The following is a 14,262-nucleotide window of genomic DNA, read 5'->3' on the forward strand; positions in this document are numbered from 1 at the left end:
CACATTCCCTTCAGACAGCTTTGAGCTTGCTGGGGCTTCACCTAAACCAGGTATTAGAAGTACGTATGTCATTTCAGATGGAAATCTTTGTGGTGGCTTGTGAAGTGGGGAAAGAAGGTGCTCTTGTTCTGTGTGTAGTGCAGTAGCAGTTAGACAAATCTTTTGTGAATAAGACTAAATCAGTCTGTACTCTCAAACAACATTATGGACAATTATTTACAACATGCAGAATAGTGCAAGGCAAAAAAAAAATTAAAAGCATAAACAATAATAATTTTATTAGCGGCAGTATAAAGAAAAAATGGAACAAATCTTAAGTGCACATAGGCAACTCAGTCATTAAAACAACAACAACAACAACAAAAAGAAAAACATTTGAAAGCGTTTTTTTTTTTGTAAGATAAAGGAAACTTTTCATTTATTTTACTTTGGTTTATTAAAATAACTTTAAAATAAAAATGAATAAAAACTATATAGACTACAGGGGCATCTCAATAAATTAGAATGTCGTGGAAAAGTTCATTTATTTCAGTAATTCAACTCAAATTGTGAAACTTGTGTATTAAATAAATTCAATGAACACAGACTGAAGTAGTTTAAGTCTTTGGTTCTTTTAATTGTGTTAATTGTGGCTCACATTTAACAAAAACCCACCAACAAATTAGAATATGGTGACATGACAATCAGCTAATCAACTCAAAACACCGGCAAAGGTTTCCTGAGCCTTCAAAATGGACTCTCAGTTTGGTTCACTAGGCTACACAATCATAGGCGACATTCTAATTTATTGAGATGCACCTGTATATTAATAAAAACTATATAAAAGAAAGAAAAAACCTAATTCAAACTATTTAATAAAAATGAAGAGTGTCTCAATTATACTAAAATAACTAAGCTTTTCATCATTTTTATATTCAATGTAGTCTTTCAATTCATTTGAGGTCATACATTATTTTGCATAAAGAATGGGAATAAATACATTTGCAAAATGCTGTTTGAAATAGTTTGGGTTTTTCATGTCAGTGCATTTTCTTAAATTAATCCAGTCATAACTCAGTAAAAGAGAAGCTGTGGGTGTCAGTTCACTGCTATATCCTGTGGCCCTGTCTTCAGGGAAAACTCAGATTTATATTCCCTGGTCTTTAATTAGATCCAGATCTAGCACATGGCAGGCAAAAGTTCTACTACTATATTGATTAGATGGTCAGTTTATTTGGCAAATTCCATTTATTAAAACCCACCAGATCTGTTGTTATGTCATCAGGTCTTGTGATAGTTGGGTTGAGTTGACATGTACAGATTATAGAGACAAACAGGCTCTCAAACACAACATCAGGCTAAGAAGGATAAGAGTCCCTGATAAACAATGTTGTGTGCTGATCCTGCTAATGGGCCTGGAATCAGCATGAACTGGCACTTCAAACTCTTGATCTTTATGGTACTGTCCGTGTTTGAGTGACCACAGTGAGCATTTATATCTCTCTTGATCGTCCTGGATGTTTAGGACACTTGTGATGCTGAACGTTCCATCAGAGTTCACCAGGCTTGTTACTGTAGAGCTGGAAGTCAGGTTCTTGTCATAATGAAACCAGTTTATCATGCCTTCTGGGTACACACCATTAAAGCTACACTGCATTTGTTTGGGTTCAGCCATCTGGTGGGAGAATTCTCCGGTGCATTGTCCTGCGTTAAATACAGTTACAAACACAAGGTATAAGAGTTAATGATGTGATGCTCAGTATTTGTGTGCAGATCTATACATCTATCCAAAAATATTTTAAATATGCAATTCATACAAACAATGACTTGAATGCATGATTTTAAGTAAGTAAGATGCCTTCTGATATTTTTGATATTTGCATGATATCTGGCTATTTTTATGGAGTCAAAAATGTCAGGATAGTGTAACCAGATGTCGTAATAAAGAATTATTGAACAATACTTTTAGAACAATTTTAATTAAATGCTAAAAATGTTAGAAAAAGAAAATTAAGATAGACTTGCACAAACAATTATTAAATATTATAAAAAAATCTTAAGTACATCTTAATATGTAATTTCATATTTGCTTTTGTCTTTTAAATATGGATAGTACTACCGAATGCTATGACAAGTATTTATGCTTAACTAAAACTTCTAATAATTTAAATTCTATTTAAACTTGCAGGTCATGTACTTAAAAATATTTGCAATGTAATTATACATTTGTAGTGAGAAAGAGGAAATTTAGTACATTTAAAATATAGTAAATTTAAATATAACATTGAACACACTACAGTTAAAATTATAATCACATACTCTACATGTGCTTTAGTACTTCTTCCAAGCACAAAATATTATTACAACCTAATTATTTTAAATGCACCTTAAAGTTAAAAGTTTAATGTACTTGAGTGTTAAGAACATTACAATTGTATCTCTTTAAGAACACTTATGTTTCTTTTTGTTTAATAATATTTTATTATGTGCAATTCAAATTTTATATGGAATAGCTCACAAAATATTTTAGGATATTTGTTATTCAAACATAGATTTATAATATTTGTAAAAGACAGTTAAGTTGTGTAATACAATGTGCAAATGTTATTTATTATTTTATTTATTATTGTTATTATTATTTATATATTTTTTTACTTATTATTTGTTTAGCTGAACCAAAAAATAAATAAAAATAAACTAAAATAAACTAAAATAAAAATAAAATAAAAACAGTTTCTGTTAGAAATCATTAACAACGGTCCCTCTAGATTCTCTTTGCCACCTCAGATATTCTCAATCCCTCAAAGTGGATATAACGGCCGGGAAGTAAGAAAACACACATTCATATGTATTCTCAATACTTCAACTTTATTCATAGATACAAAGATATTATATAGGCATATGTCGAGGGGAGTTTCAACCCTTTAACCAATGAGGATATAGATGACATACATATAGGATCTTTGGCCAAGAATATGTGTTTATATAAAATGGCCATATGAACAGAAAAACATGGACATATTAGGAATAGACTTTTGCGAAGGATGCTAAACTATCTTCATGGTTTCATCACAAACCTCATTCCTAGCTATCATGTCCTTATTCAGACATTTGAATCAAGAGAAGCTAATGTATACATTTGCGCATGCATAGCTCGAATGTGAGTAAGAGACATTAAAACACCATACAAGAGAGAGAGAACAGATAGAGGAGGGAGAGTGAGAGGGAGAGGGAAAGAAAGGAGGGGTGAGGCATTCTCAAGACAGAGAGTGTTTTCTAACAGTTTCTCACATGAATGCAGTGTTTTCTATGTGTTGATTCCCTTTATCGGAGTGTCTATTTACACTAAGTGCAAATAGCCCGCCTTGTTGGCAGAGGCCATTTACACTAACTCCACCCACAAACGTGTGATAGGGATGGTCAACAACATAAAAGACGGCCAACAATCATCAGCTTCAGTGACGTAGTTCATAAAGCGCGTACCATAGTCTTTTTGACACGATCGACCCGGGTTCGAATCTGCCTTTTACCAAACTTTATTTTCTCCCTTTTCAAATCTCATATCACATCAGAAAGGCATTTATTTTCAATAAAAATTAAGGAAATAATCAAAAAGTTGAAAATAAAGTATCAGGTAGGGCAGGGGTCGGCAACCCGCGGCTCCCGAGGCGCATGCGGCTCTTTCATCCCTCTGCGGTGGCTCCTGTAGCATGGGTGTACAATACGCGGGGGAGGTGTCCCCCCGAACTTTTAATAAAACCTAAACTCTTCCCATGCATTTTTCTCGGGCAAGTGTGTTCACGTAGAGGTTTTCAGCGGCCAATGTGAATACATCTAGATTTAAATTAAAAGAGACAATATAGTCACGTTGTTTTGGATACGTTTTATTCTTATCCAAAAGGATGTGAACATCACGGAGCGCTGAACACTCTCATGCGCTGTATGTTTCGTTCATACTCGAAGCCGGAGGGCGCTCTCGTACAGAAAGTCCAAAACTGACTCATATGATAGAAGTAACTTTTGACGCCAGGAAATCCCTAATATGGACAAAGGCATCCCGCTATCGCTGTAGCTAAGCTGAATAATAAGCATAAACCTTAACTGATGAAACGTGAAGACAAATAAACGATTGCGACAATATATGGTTTATGTGTGTTTTTCGAGTCTTTTATATGAATGATTGACAGCATTAATTACAGTACAGAAGCTATAAAATATATTTTCTGCCTTATTCTGTGATAAAAATGGAAAACGTGTTTGTAGTATATAAACTATTATACTGATTATACAATCATAATCATAAAATTGTCATTAGTAAAATATATAAAAAATATTATAGAAGACAAATGATTGGTCATTGTCCAGCAGTGTATTTTATTTCTTAGCCAAGTAAAAGAGATAAGAAAGTATTTTTTTTTTTGTCAATTAGACATACATACATAAATATTATTAGGCCTATTATTATTATTATTATTATTATTATTATTATTATTATTATTATTATTATTATTATTATTATTATTATTATTATTATTATTATTATTATTATTATTATTATTATTATTATTATTATTATTATTATTACATTTGACATTTCTGTCCCTGTCACTTCTGAAATGATTGCTACTCCCCTGACCTGTAACATAACTGAATATAACACTTTAGCTATATGCCGTGTTATCTTTATTTGGGGATCAAATATGTTGTGGCTCCACGTGAATTTTATTCGGTGGGAAAGGGGCCAAAATGGCTCTTTTGACGTTGAAGGTTGCAGACCCCTGGGGTAGGGTTAGGGTAGCTTTATTGTCCCAATAAGGTGGCATCCATTTAATAATTTGAATTAAAATTATAATTTACACTCAATACGTTATTACTGCATACTGTTTTATAATGTACTATAATACTGAGGTGCAGATAATTGCCACTATTTGCAATAAGTAGTATAAATAGCAGAAAATCCTGCTATTTTAACATAGTGTAAATAGAATCCATCACTATTTGCACTTAGTGTAAATAGCATCTATTGCTATCTGCACTTATCGCTATTTACACAGTGCAAATAGCCGCTGCCATGTTAATGTATCTGTTGTTTTGAATGTTTCATCCAAAAACCAAAGTTCTGTCATCATTTACAAACCGTCATGTTGTTCTGTATGACTTAAAAAAAGTCTTTTTTTTTTAATTGTTGAAAGGTTGAAATTTTCAGGCAATTACGGTGAATAGAGACTGAGGATTTCAAGCTTCATGAAGACAAAAAATATCAGTATGTAAAAAGTATCAGTGTAGCTTCTGTTGGGTATTTGAAGTCTTGAAGTCATACAATATTTTTTATCCTTTGTGTGAGGAACAAGCTATACTTCAAATGTGTGTCACTGATAATATTTCCTTCCAGTGAGATGTTTTCCGCTATAAGCAGATCATTTAATCTGTGAACTGGATTAGTTCAGTTTGTAAATGAATTATTCAGATTGATTTAGTGAATGAATCTACTGATTCATTGAAATGAATTTAAAATGATCCATGCACACGATTTGTTTTGCTGTAGTATAGCTTTAGAACCTCGGAATAAAGTGCATGAGTCATATGCACCATTTTGGGATACTATCATGCTTTTTGAAGCATTAAAGCTTCAGTGCTTGTCCATTGAAAATACATGGCCGAGAAATAAGTACATTCTGCAAAAAAAGTGTGCCTTTTTTGTTCCACATGAGAAAGAATTTCAAACAGGTTCAAAATGACAGGAGAGTGAGTAAATGATTGCTTATTCTCTTTAAGGACAGACAATGGTCAGGATTTTGTAATACATTATTGGCGGCTTTTGTTTGCATTCTTAGGGAATGATAGACCAAATCAGAATTGTCTTTTATGCATATGTCAAAAAAAAAAGTCTTTGTAATATGAAATAAAATTTGTGTTTTTGTGGGTACGTATTGTTTTGAAGAAATTCATTAGTGAGTCAAATATGCAAATGCTGATCAAAGACACAGGCCTAACTGATCATAAATATGACATTCCATGGCATTTTAAATTTTACTCTCATAAATGTGTAAATATTGGCCTAACATTCAAGTATTTTACCAAATATGTTACATATTTAAATGTATTGGTTTTAAATGTCTCCAGATGTTACTGGATCCTTTGACCTCATGCTGTCATGCATGTCTGTATAATCTTGACTTAGGACATTGTACAAGATATAATATCCATGACTGTATGCTTCTGAGCATTTTATTACATGAATTCACAAAGATATCCAGTGTGAAATTTCCCGTGTGGTTCTGTTTTCCCATTTTAACTTTTTTTTTCTCCCTTTTCAAATCTCGTATCACATTGTAAAGGCATTTATTTTCAATAAAAATTAAGGAAATAATCAAAAAGTTGAAAATAAAGTATCGGGGTAGGGTTAGGGTAGCTTTATTGTCCCAATAAGGTGGCATCCATTTAATAATTTGAATTAAAATTATAATTTACACTCAATACGTTATTACTGCATACTGTTTTATAATGTACTATAATACTGAGGTGCAGATAATTGCCACTATTTGCAATAAGTAGTATAAATAGCAGAAAATCCTGCTATTTTAACATAGTGTAAATAGAATCTATCGCTATCTGCACTTAGTGTAAATAGCATATTGTTAAAAATACTGCTATTTTCACTTAGTGTAAATAGAATCCATTGCTATGTGCACTTAGTGTAAATAGCATTTATCGCTAAGAAAATATGCTATTTGCACTTAGTGTAAATAGCATCTAATTGCAAATAGCCGCTGCCTTTATTTATCCAATAAAATATGCTTGATGCATACAACTTTGGACTGCTAAACGGGTTAATGCACTGACCTACAGATAGATTGATTTCTTTTGCTCCATGTCCAGAGTCCGTCTTTATACAACAAAAATACGAGCCCATGTTTGCTGGTGTAGGATTTGAGATGGTTAATGTCAGTGCTTCTCCTGTGTAGTTGCACTCAAATCCTGGTGGTCTATTGCTGGATGTTGGATCACATTCAAAATCTTTCTCTTCTGTTTTTTTCCAGTATACTTTAACAATGTTCAATGGCGTTGATGAGCTGATATTGCATTGTAAGACAATCCTCTCATTGCAATTCACTGTCTGGTGTTTGAAAGCACGCAGCTGTATTTCACCTGCATGCATCAGAAAGCAATATTAGCATATGCTGACACATTTCTATGCATACAAACTCAGCAAAAAAAAGAAACTTTTTTTTTTAGCATACTGTGTTTTAAAGATAATTTCGTAAAGTCCAAATAAGCTTTACAGATCTCTAAGGGTTTAAACAATATTTTCCATGCTTGTTCAATGAACCATAAACAATTATTGCATGTGTTATTTACACATGTTAAGAAATCTGGATGTGAGAGGATGTTTCTTTTTTTGCTGAGTGTATGCTAAGCATATGACATAGAATGGGATACAAAATCAAAATCCTTTTAAAACTCTAAAACTTCATTTTGTGGGTTAAAGGCAGGGAAAATCAAAGATATTCAAGACTTTAAAACACAGTCTATGTGGTAAAAACGCAAAACTATTCGTTACACTTACCTTTGCTGTAGTCTGATGACAGGACGATAATTAAAAATGGCATAATGATGAACATCTTTCCCCCCTTTCAGAATAGTGCTGGAAGTTGTTAGATGTGTGGAAGAAGAAAGTGGTTGTGAAAGTGAGGAAGAAAGTGTTCTCGGGCTACACTCTGACTATGAACAGGGGAATTTTCTCCGAGCTGACAGCATGTAGTTGCTTTCCCACTATATGGCAGGTTTTGTTCCTCCCTCTTTTTTATCTTCTTATACTAAACAATGTTAGACTATCTCTCTTTGGCTTAATGGGGATTTCAAGATTTCAAAAGTACCCATCATTTCTCTTATCAAGAAATTCTCTCAAACATCCAACACCTTCTTGCATTTGCTCATATCTGGAATGTTACTGCATTTACAACAATATGATTTTTTACTTTGTTCGAAAGGCAAAAGTACACTTTCCCAGGAAATGTATTGGCCTCCCTCTTGTGTAATGAATTGAGAAACTCAAAACAGAAACTCGACAGCAGGTCCAAGAAGAATCTTTGGAACTCTTCCACAAAATTGTCTTGGCTTTTGAGTTGACATGTTTTCAATATTACTTTGGCAGATGTTTTAAGAAATGGTAACACTTTAGAGTAGGGAATACATATTCACTATTAACTATTAAACAATCCCTAAATTAACTACTACTACAACTACCTTACTATCAACGAACAGTAATTTAGGAGTTTATGTTTAAGCATGGGATAGGGTTAAGGGATCTATAATATGGTCAGGCATTATGTGTTTTAAAAGTGCTAATAAACAGCCAATATGCTAGTAATGTGCATTCTAGTAAGCAGCTAGTTAATAGTGAATAGTGCTCCCTAAAGTGTTACCACATATTTCAGACAGATCTGTGCTGTATTGGCATGCTGGGGCAATGCAGGACATAAAGCTGAGGAGTGGCTGAAGAGCCTTGATACAATGTTTTGACATTTAGTGTTGCGTTTAGTTCATGAAATTTTATACAGAACTGGAACATGTATCAATATGACTGTGTAAAGTGTCTTTTTACTTGAGTGATGTCAGAATGTCCCTAGTGGTTCATTTTTTGCCTCTTTGCTTCATAGAGGCAAAGAACATTTAATTAATCATTATGTAACTAATCTCTCAAAGGGATCTCCCTGAGACATCTGTCTTCACAGGATAGAGGGAGAATTGGGCTTGCACTCATAGTACAGAGGTTCACTCAAGTCAAAAAGAAACACACTACCAACACTTAACAAAAAAACAATTGGATACAGTCATTTTAGCACCTCAGTCTCAGTCAGAAAATGCTCTGAAAAACTTCTTCTCTGACCAGATTCATAGACTCTCTGAAAACATTAAGTTCCTCAATTGATTGCTGTTTATTATTATTATTTTTGAAAATCATCAGCTTAATTTTAAAGGGGACATAACACACACAGTTTCTGCCAATCTCATGTTAATCTTTAGTACCTATAGAGTAGTACTGCATCCTTCATATCTCCAAAGAGTCTTTAGTTTTATCAGATTTATAAAAGACAGATACAGCTTTACGCTTCTCTCTAACAGTCGAGCTCCTGGAGGTGTGTCGTGGGTGGAGGTAAAGAGTCACGAGCATGCACACTTTTGTGTAGCTATCATCTGCAAGCTGTGACATCGACATAAATAAAACAGGGACAAAAACTTTATTGACTTAAATTAACTATGGCTAAAGAATTAACGAATGAAGCACGTTGATGGGCTGCTCTTGCTCTCGCTCTGGTTGATGTGCACGCACTCTTCCGGGCGAAAGTGCCCATATAAGGAATTCCACCCTTTATGACGTCATACAGGGCCATGCTCGAAAAAACTTTCCGAAACTTATTTGAACCCTGTATCTTTGGCACAGAAATACAGCATCATACGTCCAACTCTTTTTTTGAGACTTTGGCCATGTTTAGCATGAGAATCCAAATCATTAACAGTGTTGATAAGTCAGAATGCATGAAAAAGCATTAGATCTCCCCTTCAAGAGTTAAGGCCACAGCACTGACACAGTTAATGGTGTCTTGTGTTTCATTGGTACAGTGTGGAATTGTCAGTAAAGAGTGACAAAAGACTCTTGAGTAAAGTAGGTTTATGATTTCACTGGAATGGACAGCGGGCTGTAAATGAGCAATAAAGAGGCGAAAGAAAACCTCATTCAAAAACAAAATTGTCTAATCAAATCCGATATGGCTTCAATGAGGGGATATTTTCCAAGTAATGCTCTCAAACTAGGTATCTGTTACAGAGGAGGCTCCCTTACCGCCTCCTCCGCACCACCAGAGGGAACCGTCTCCCGAATATTAGACATTCCCATTCGCAACTCTGTTAACGCTCCACTCGAGCCATGCCCCGTTACCAGCCTGAAACCACGACCACAGCCGAACCCATGCAGTTAGGATTCACTCACCTCACTTCCGAGGAGTTTGCTGTTATCTGAAATGCATTTTCATCCCACACATAGGATGCTTCTCTCTAACATGCCTTTTAATTCTGCACAGCCTGCAAAATCTGAAGCAACTGATGGACATGAGAAATCCTGTATAAATGTTAACGTACTCGGTTACTAACGTAACCTCGGTTCCCTGAGATACGGGAACGAGTACTGCGTCTTGCTAAAGACGCTATGAGGAAAAGCCTTTTTTCTCCTGAACTGAAGCCTTTTTCAATCACGCAGTGAAACTGCACGGCCATTGGTTTGTGCAGTGTATTAAAAACGAACAGCTAGCAACGCAGTACTCATTCCCGTTTCTCAGGGAACCGAGGTTACGTTAGTAACCAAGTACGTTCCCTGTCGATACTTCACTCGTACTGCGTCTGGCTAAAGACGCTATGGGAACACAGTACAATCACGCCGTGCTATGGTAGAGGAACGACTGTATATTATATTCTCCATAAGCAAGTAATGCCCATAGGGAAGTTAAACAATAACTCCAAGGCTATAGCGGGCTGAACTCCTCGAGGTCACGCCCGGCCTGGGTAATCGTTCCAGAGTACTCATACAACTTCAGCAACCCAGGGGCCGAGAGCCAACAAGTAAACTAAACCAAAGCGCTTGAGCGTGTTACGGTCAAGGACTCTCTGTCAGACTTGTTTACATAATGCAGTGAGTGTCTCTTCAAGTAGAAATGACCCTGGCCTTTAAGGCCGGGACTTCCAGGTTATAAAACCTAGCAAATGTGGACGGCGAGGCCCAGCCGGCTGCCTCACAAATCTCCACAATGGACACACCGCTAGACCACGCCCAAGACGAGGCGATGCCTCTGGTGGAATGGGCCCGTACTCCAATGGGACATTGTAGGCCCAAGGAAGAGTACGCTAGTGTAATAGCGTCTACTATCCACCTAGAAAGTCTTTGCTTCGTGACTGGATGCCCTTTGGTGCGGTTACCGAAGCTAATAAAGAGTTGTTCCGACCATCTGAAATTGTGTTTAAAACTCGCTCTGGGAGACTTGTAGTGTCTAAATGTGCAGGGTGCACAGCTCGGGCCGAGGGTGCCATATTGCCCCGTCTGCTTGAGAGAGGAGATCCGGTCTCAACGGAATGGGCCAGGGGGCTGCAGTTGGTTCTTCCAGAGAGGGGCCACCAAGAGAACCTTGTGTCTTTGTTCCCTGATTCGCCTGATTACCTGTGGGATCAGGGCGATTGGGGGAAATGCATAAAGGAGGAGGTTGGGCCACTCGTGGGCCAACGCGTCCCTGAACTTCGAATAATAAATTGGGCAGTGAGAGTTGTCTTCTGAGGTGAAGAGGTCTACCTCGGACTCACCGAAGATCTCCCAGATTCTCTGAACCATTTGCGGATGGAGCATCCACTCCTCTGAGGGGACATTGCTCCATGATAACATGTCCGCTCCTCGATTCAATTTGCCTGGTATATGTGCTGCCCTCAGCGAGCGCAGGTTGAGTTGAGCCCATTCCAGAAGGCGCTCTACCAGAATGAAGAGGTGCTTTGAGGAGAGGCCTCCTTGACGATTTATGTAGCACACCACCGACATGTTGTCCGATCGGATTAGCACATGGTGTCCCCTTAGGACTGGCAGGAAGAACTGACAGGCTCAACACACTGCTAGCATTTCCAAGCAGTTGATGTGAAACACTTTTTCCGCTTTCGATCAATGGCCGAAAGTCGGTTTGCCCTCGCACAGCGCCCCCAACCTGCGTTGGAGGCATCTGTCGTGATAACTTTTCTACTGCAAACCATTCCCATGGCCACGCCCTGTTCCATCCAGCGAGAGTTCTTCCAAGGGGCCAGGGCTGTTACACAGGCCTGGCTCACCCTGATATTTAGGTGTCTGTGACACCACGCATGGGATGGAACCCGCGGTTTCAGCCAGCACTGAAGGGGATGCATACGAAGCAGGCCCAGCTATAGTACCATACTTTATCAGCATTTATTTTGTTCCCAGGAACGATATTCGCTGGCTGGGGAACAGCGTGCTCTTGGCAAAATTGACCCTGAGTTCGAGGCGCTCTAAGTCGCTGAGGATGAGGGTCCTGTGTGATATTAATTCTGCCTCCAACTGGGCCAGCACGAGCCAGTCGTCGAGATAGTTGAGAATGCGGATTCCCATCTATCTCAGAGGGGAAAGAAAGTCCATGCACTCTGTAAAAGTGCAGGGAGCCAGAGACAGCCCAAAGGGAAGGACCGTGTACTGATAAGCCACTCCCTCGAAGGCGAATCTCAAGAATCGTCTGTGACGGGGGGCTATCTGGATGTGAAAGTATGCATCTTTCAGGTCCAGAGAAAAGAACCAGTCCCCTGAGCGAATCTGCACGAGGATCTGTTTCAGCGTAGTCATCCTGAATGACCTTTTCATGAGGGCGTGATTCAGGTGTCTGAGATCGAGGATGGGCCGGAGGCCACCATCCCTTTTTGGGACGAGGAAGTAACGGCTGTAGAAGCCCGTCTCGCTCTGAGCTGGAGGAACCGTTTCTACAGCTCCTTTTGCAAGCAGATTCATCACCTCTGAGCGCAGGACGTGAGCATCCCTGCTTTGCAGGGTGGGGACCACACCGCTGAAGCGCTGGGGTCTTTGAGTGAATTGGAGTGAATAATCTCATTTTATTATCCCCATAACCCATTTTGACACTCCAGGGATGGCCTGCCAGGCCTCGGCCCGCGAGGTGAGGGGTTGGATTAGCTCGAGTGACTGGCTGCACGGGGGCAGAGCACTCATGAGAAATGGAAGAGGAATTTTGCTCTCTTTTTGAAAATGTTTGTGTTTTATTTTTCCCGCTATAACAGGGGTTGGTTGCTTGGGCGCTTGAACGGGCCCATTGTTCAAAACAAACACATTTCCCTCTGCACCCAGGGTTGAACGGGGTGATAGGAGGCTTAAGAGAGGCTGCTTGGGAGGTGGTCCGGCTGCAGCGAGACTTGGCCCCATCCTCTTCCTGTTTCGCAGATCAGGAAGACGCCTGAGGCGCCGGGTCCAACGCTATCTTGGGTCGGGGTCCCTGGCGCTTAGGAAAGGGGTAGCGTCTGGCCGAGCGGGAACGCCCTCGTGTCTGCTGAGTCTTAGCAGGCTGAACGGCTGGGGCGGTAGGTGCTGGCTTCGCGGGCTGCTGAGTCGGCGTAGACTTAGGGCGACTAGGAGCAGCAGCGGAGGCCAGACTAGTGTCTTTAGCAAGACGCAGTACGAGTGAAATATCGACAGGGAACCTGGGTTATCTTGCTTCATGCTGTTGAGTCTGTTTGGTATCCTTCTAACAATGCTGGGTTTGTTAGATTGGTTTTTGTTAGCTTTTATTTTGAAGTTCTGTCTTTGATGCTCTTGGCTCTGTCCAAAACCTGAAAAATGCTGAAGTAGGAGGACATCAAGGCATGTCTGAATCTAGTGTTACGTAACATCCTGATTTGAAGGCAGCATTAATGAATCCCTTGCCGCCTACGAAATCCCACACTCATGGGAACACACATGTTGATAAAGTATGGCATTATTTTCTTTTCTTTTACTCTGGAAAAACGCATACGCCATGTAATGTAAATGTAAATGTAATGAATGTAAATGTTTTGTGAGAGCCTAAGGATATCGGGCCTATGGATTGGAACTATATGTGTCCACAGGTGCAGATATAAGTGGATGTTTACAGTTCATTCTCTATGTGAGCAGAAAGCACTGAGGCAAACGACAAGACCATCAAAAATTTGAGAAATATTCTTTATGCGAGTTACTGTGAGGTGAAGACAGTCACTTCTTTCATAAGCCTTAAAGTCTGCTGATGGTACTGGAGCTTCTGGTGGACGTCAAATGATAGTTTGCATGATTCTGACTGTGGCTGAGTTGAAAAAGTCTATTAAATTGACACTGTATGTAGGGCTGCACGATAAATTGAAATCGAGATCGCGATTCGACAGAAGCTGCGATTGTCATGCGTATCTTTCAGTGAAGCACGGTTCTGTGATCAGCAGTAAATCTCCATCCAAAGGCCAGAGGGCGCTCTCGCGCTGAAACTCCAAATACGCCTTGCAGAAGAAACCCAGAAAATGCCTATCGCTGCAGCTGAATAAACAGAAGATTCAACAGCTTTCATTAATTCAACGTGACTAATAAACACACGACTAAGACAATATATGGTTTATCTGAGTTCTTATTATAATTTTCATTAAAATAAAGTATATTTATAATGCAATGCCTTTATCACTGCTTAAAGGGATAGTTCACCCAAAAATGAAAATTTGATGTTTATCTGCTTACCC

General features: G+C 38.5%; 1 protein-coding gene across 1 annotated transcript; it reads right to left on the reverse strand.

The window, feature by feature from the left end:
• Positions 1–988: 988 nt before the first annotated feature.
• LOC107731679 (uncharacterized) lies at positions 989–7,738 on the reverse strand. The gene is made up of 3 exons (XM_016542826.1): positions 7,547–7,738; positions 6,823–7,128; positions 989–1,683 (listed from the first exon to the last, which is right to left on the reverse strand). Exons 1-3 carry the CDS (start codon positions 7,599–7,601, stop codon positions 1,301–1,303), a joined length of 744 nt encoding a protein of 247 aa, XP_016398312.1. The 5' UTR covers positions 7,602–7,738; the 3' UTR covers positions 989–1,300.
• Between the last annotated feature and the right edge of the window lie 6,524 nt (positions 7,739–14,262).

The sequence above is a fragment of the Sinocyclocheilus rhinocerous genome, unplaced genomic scaffold (genome assembly GCF_001515625.1).
Source record: "Sinocyclocheilus rhinocerous isolate Xijiao unplaced genomic scaffold, SAMN03320098_v1.1 scaffold1902, whole genome shotgun sequence".
NCBI classification, from domain to species: Eukaryota; Metazoa; Chordata; class Actinopteri; order Cypriniformes; family Cyprinidae; genus Sinocyclocheilus; species Sinocyclocheilus rhinocerous.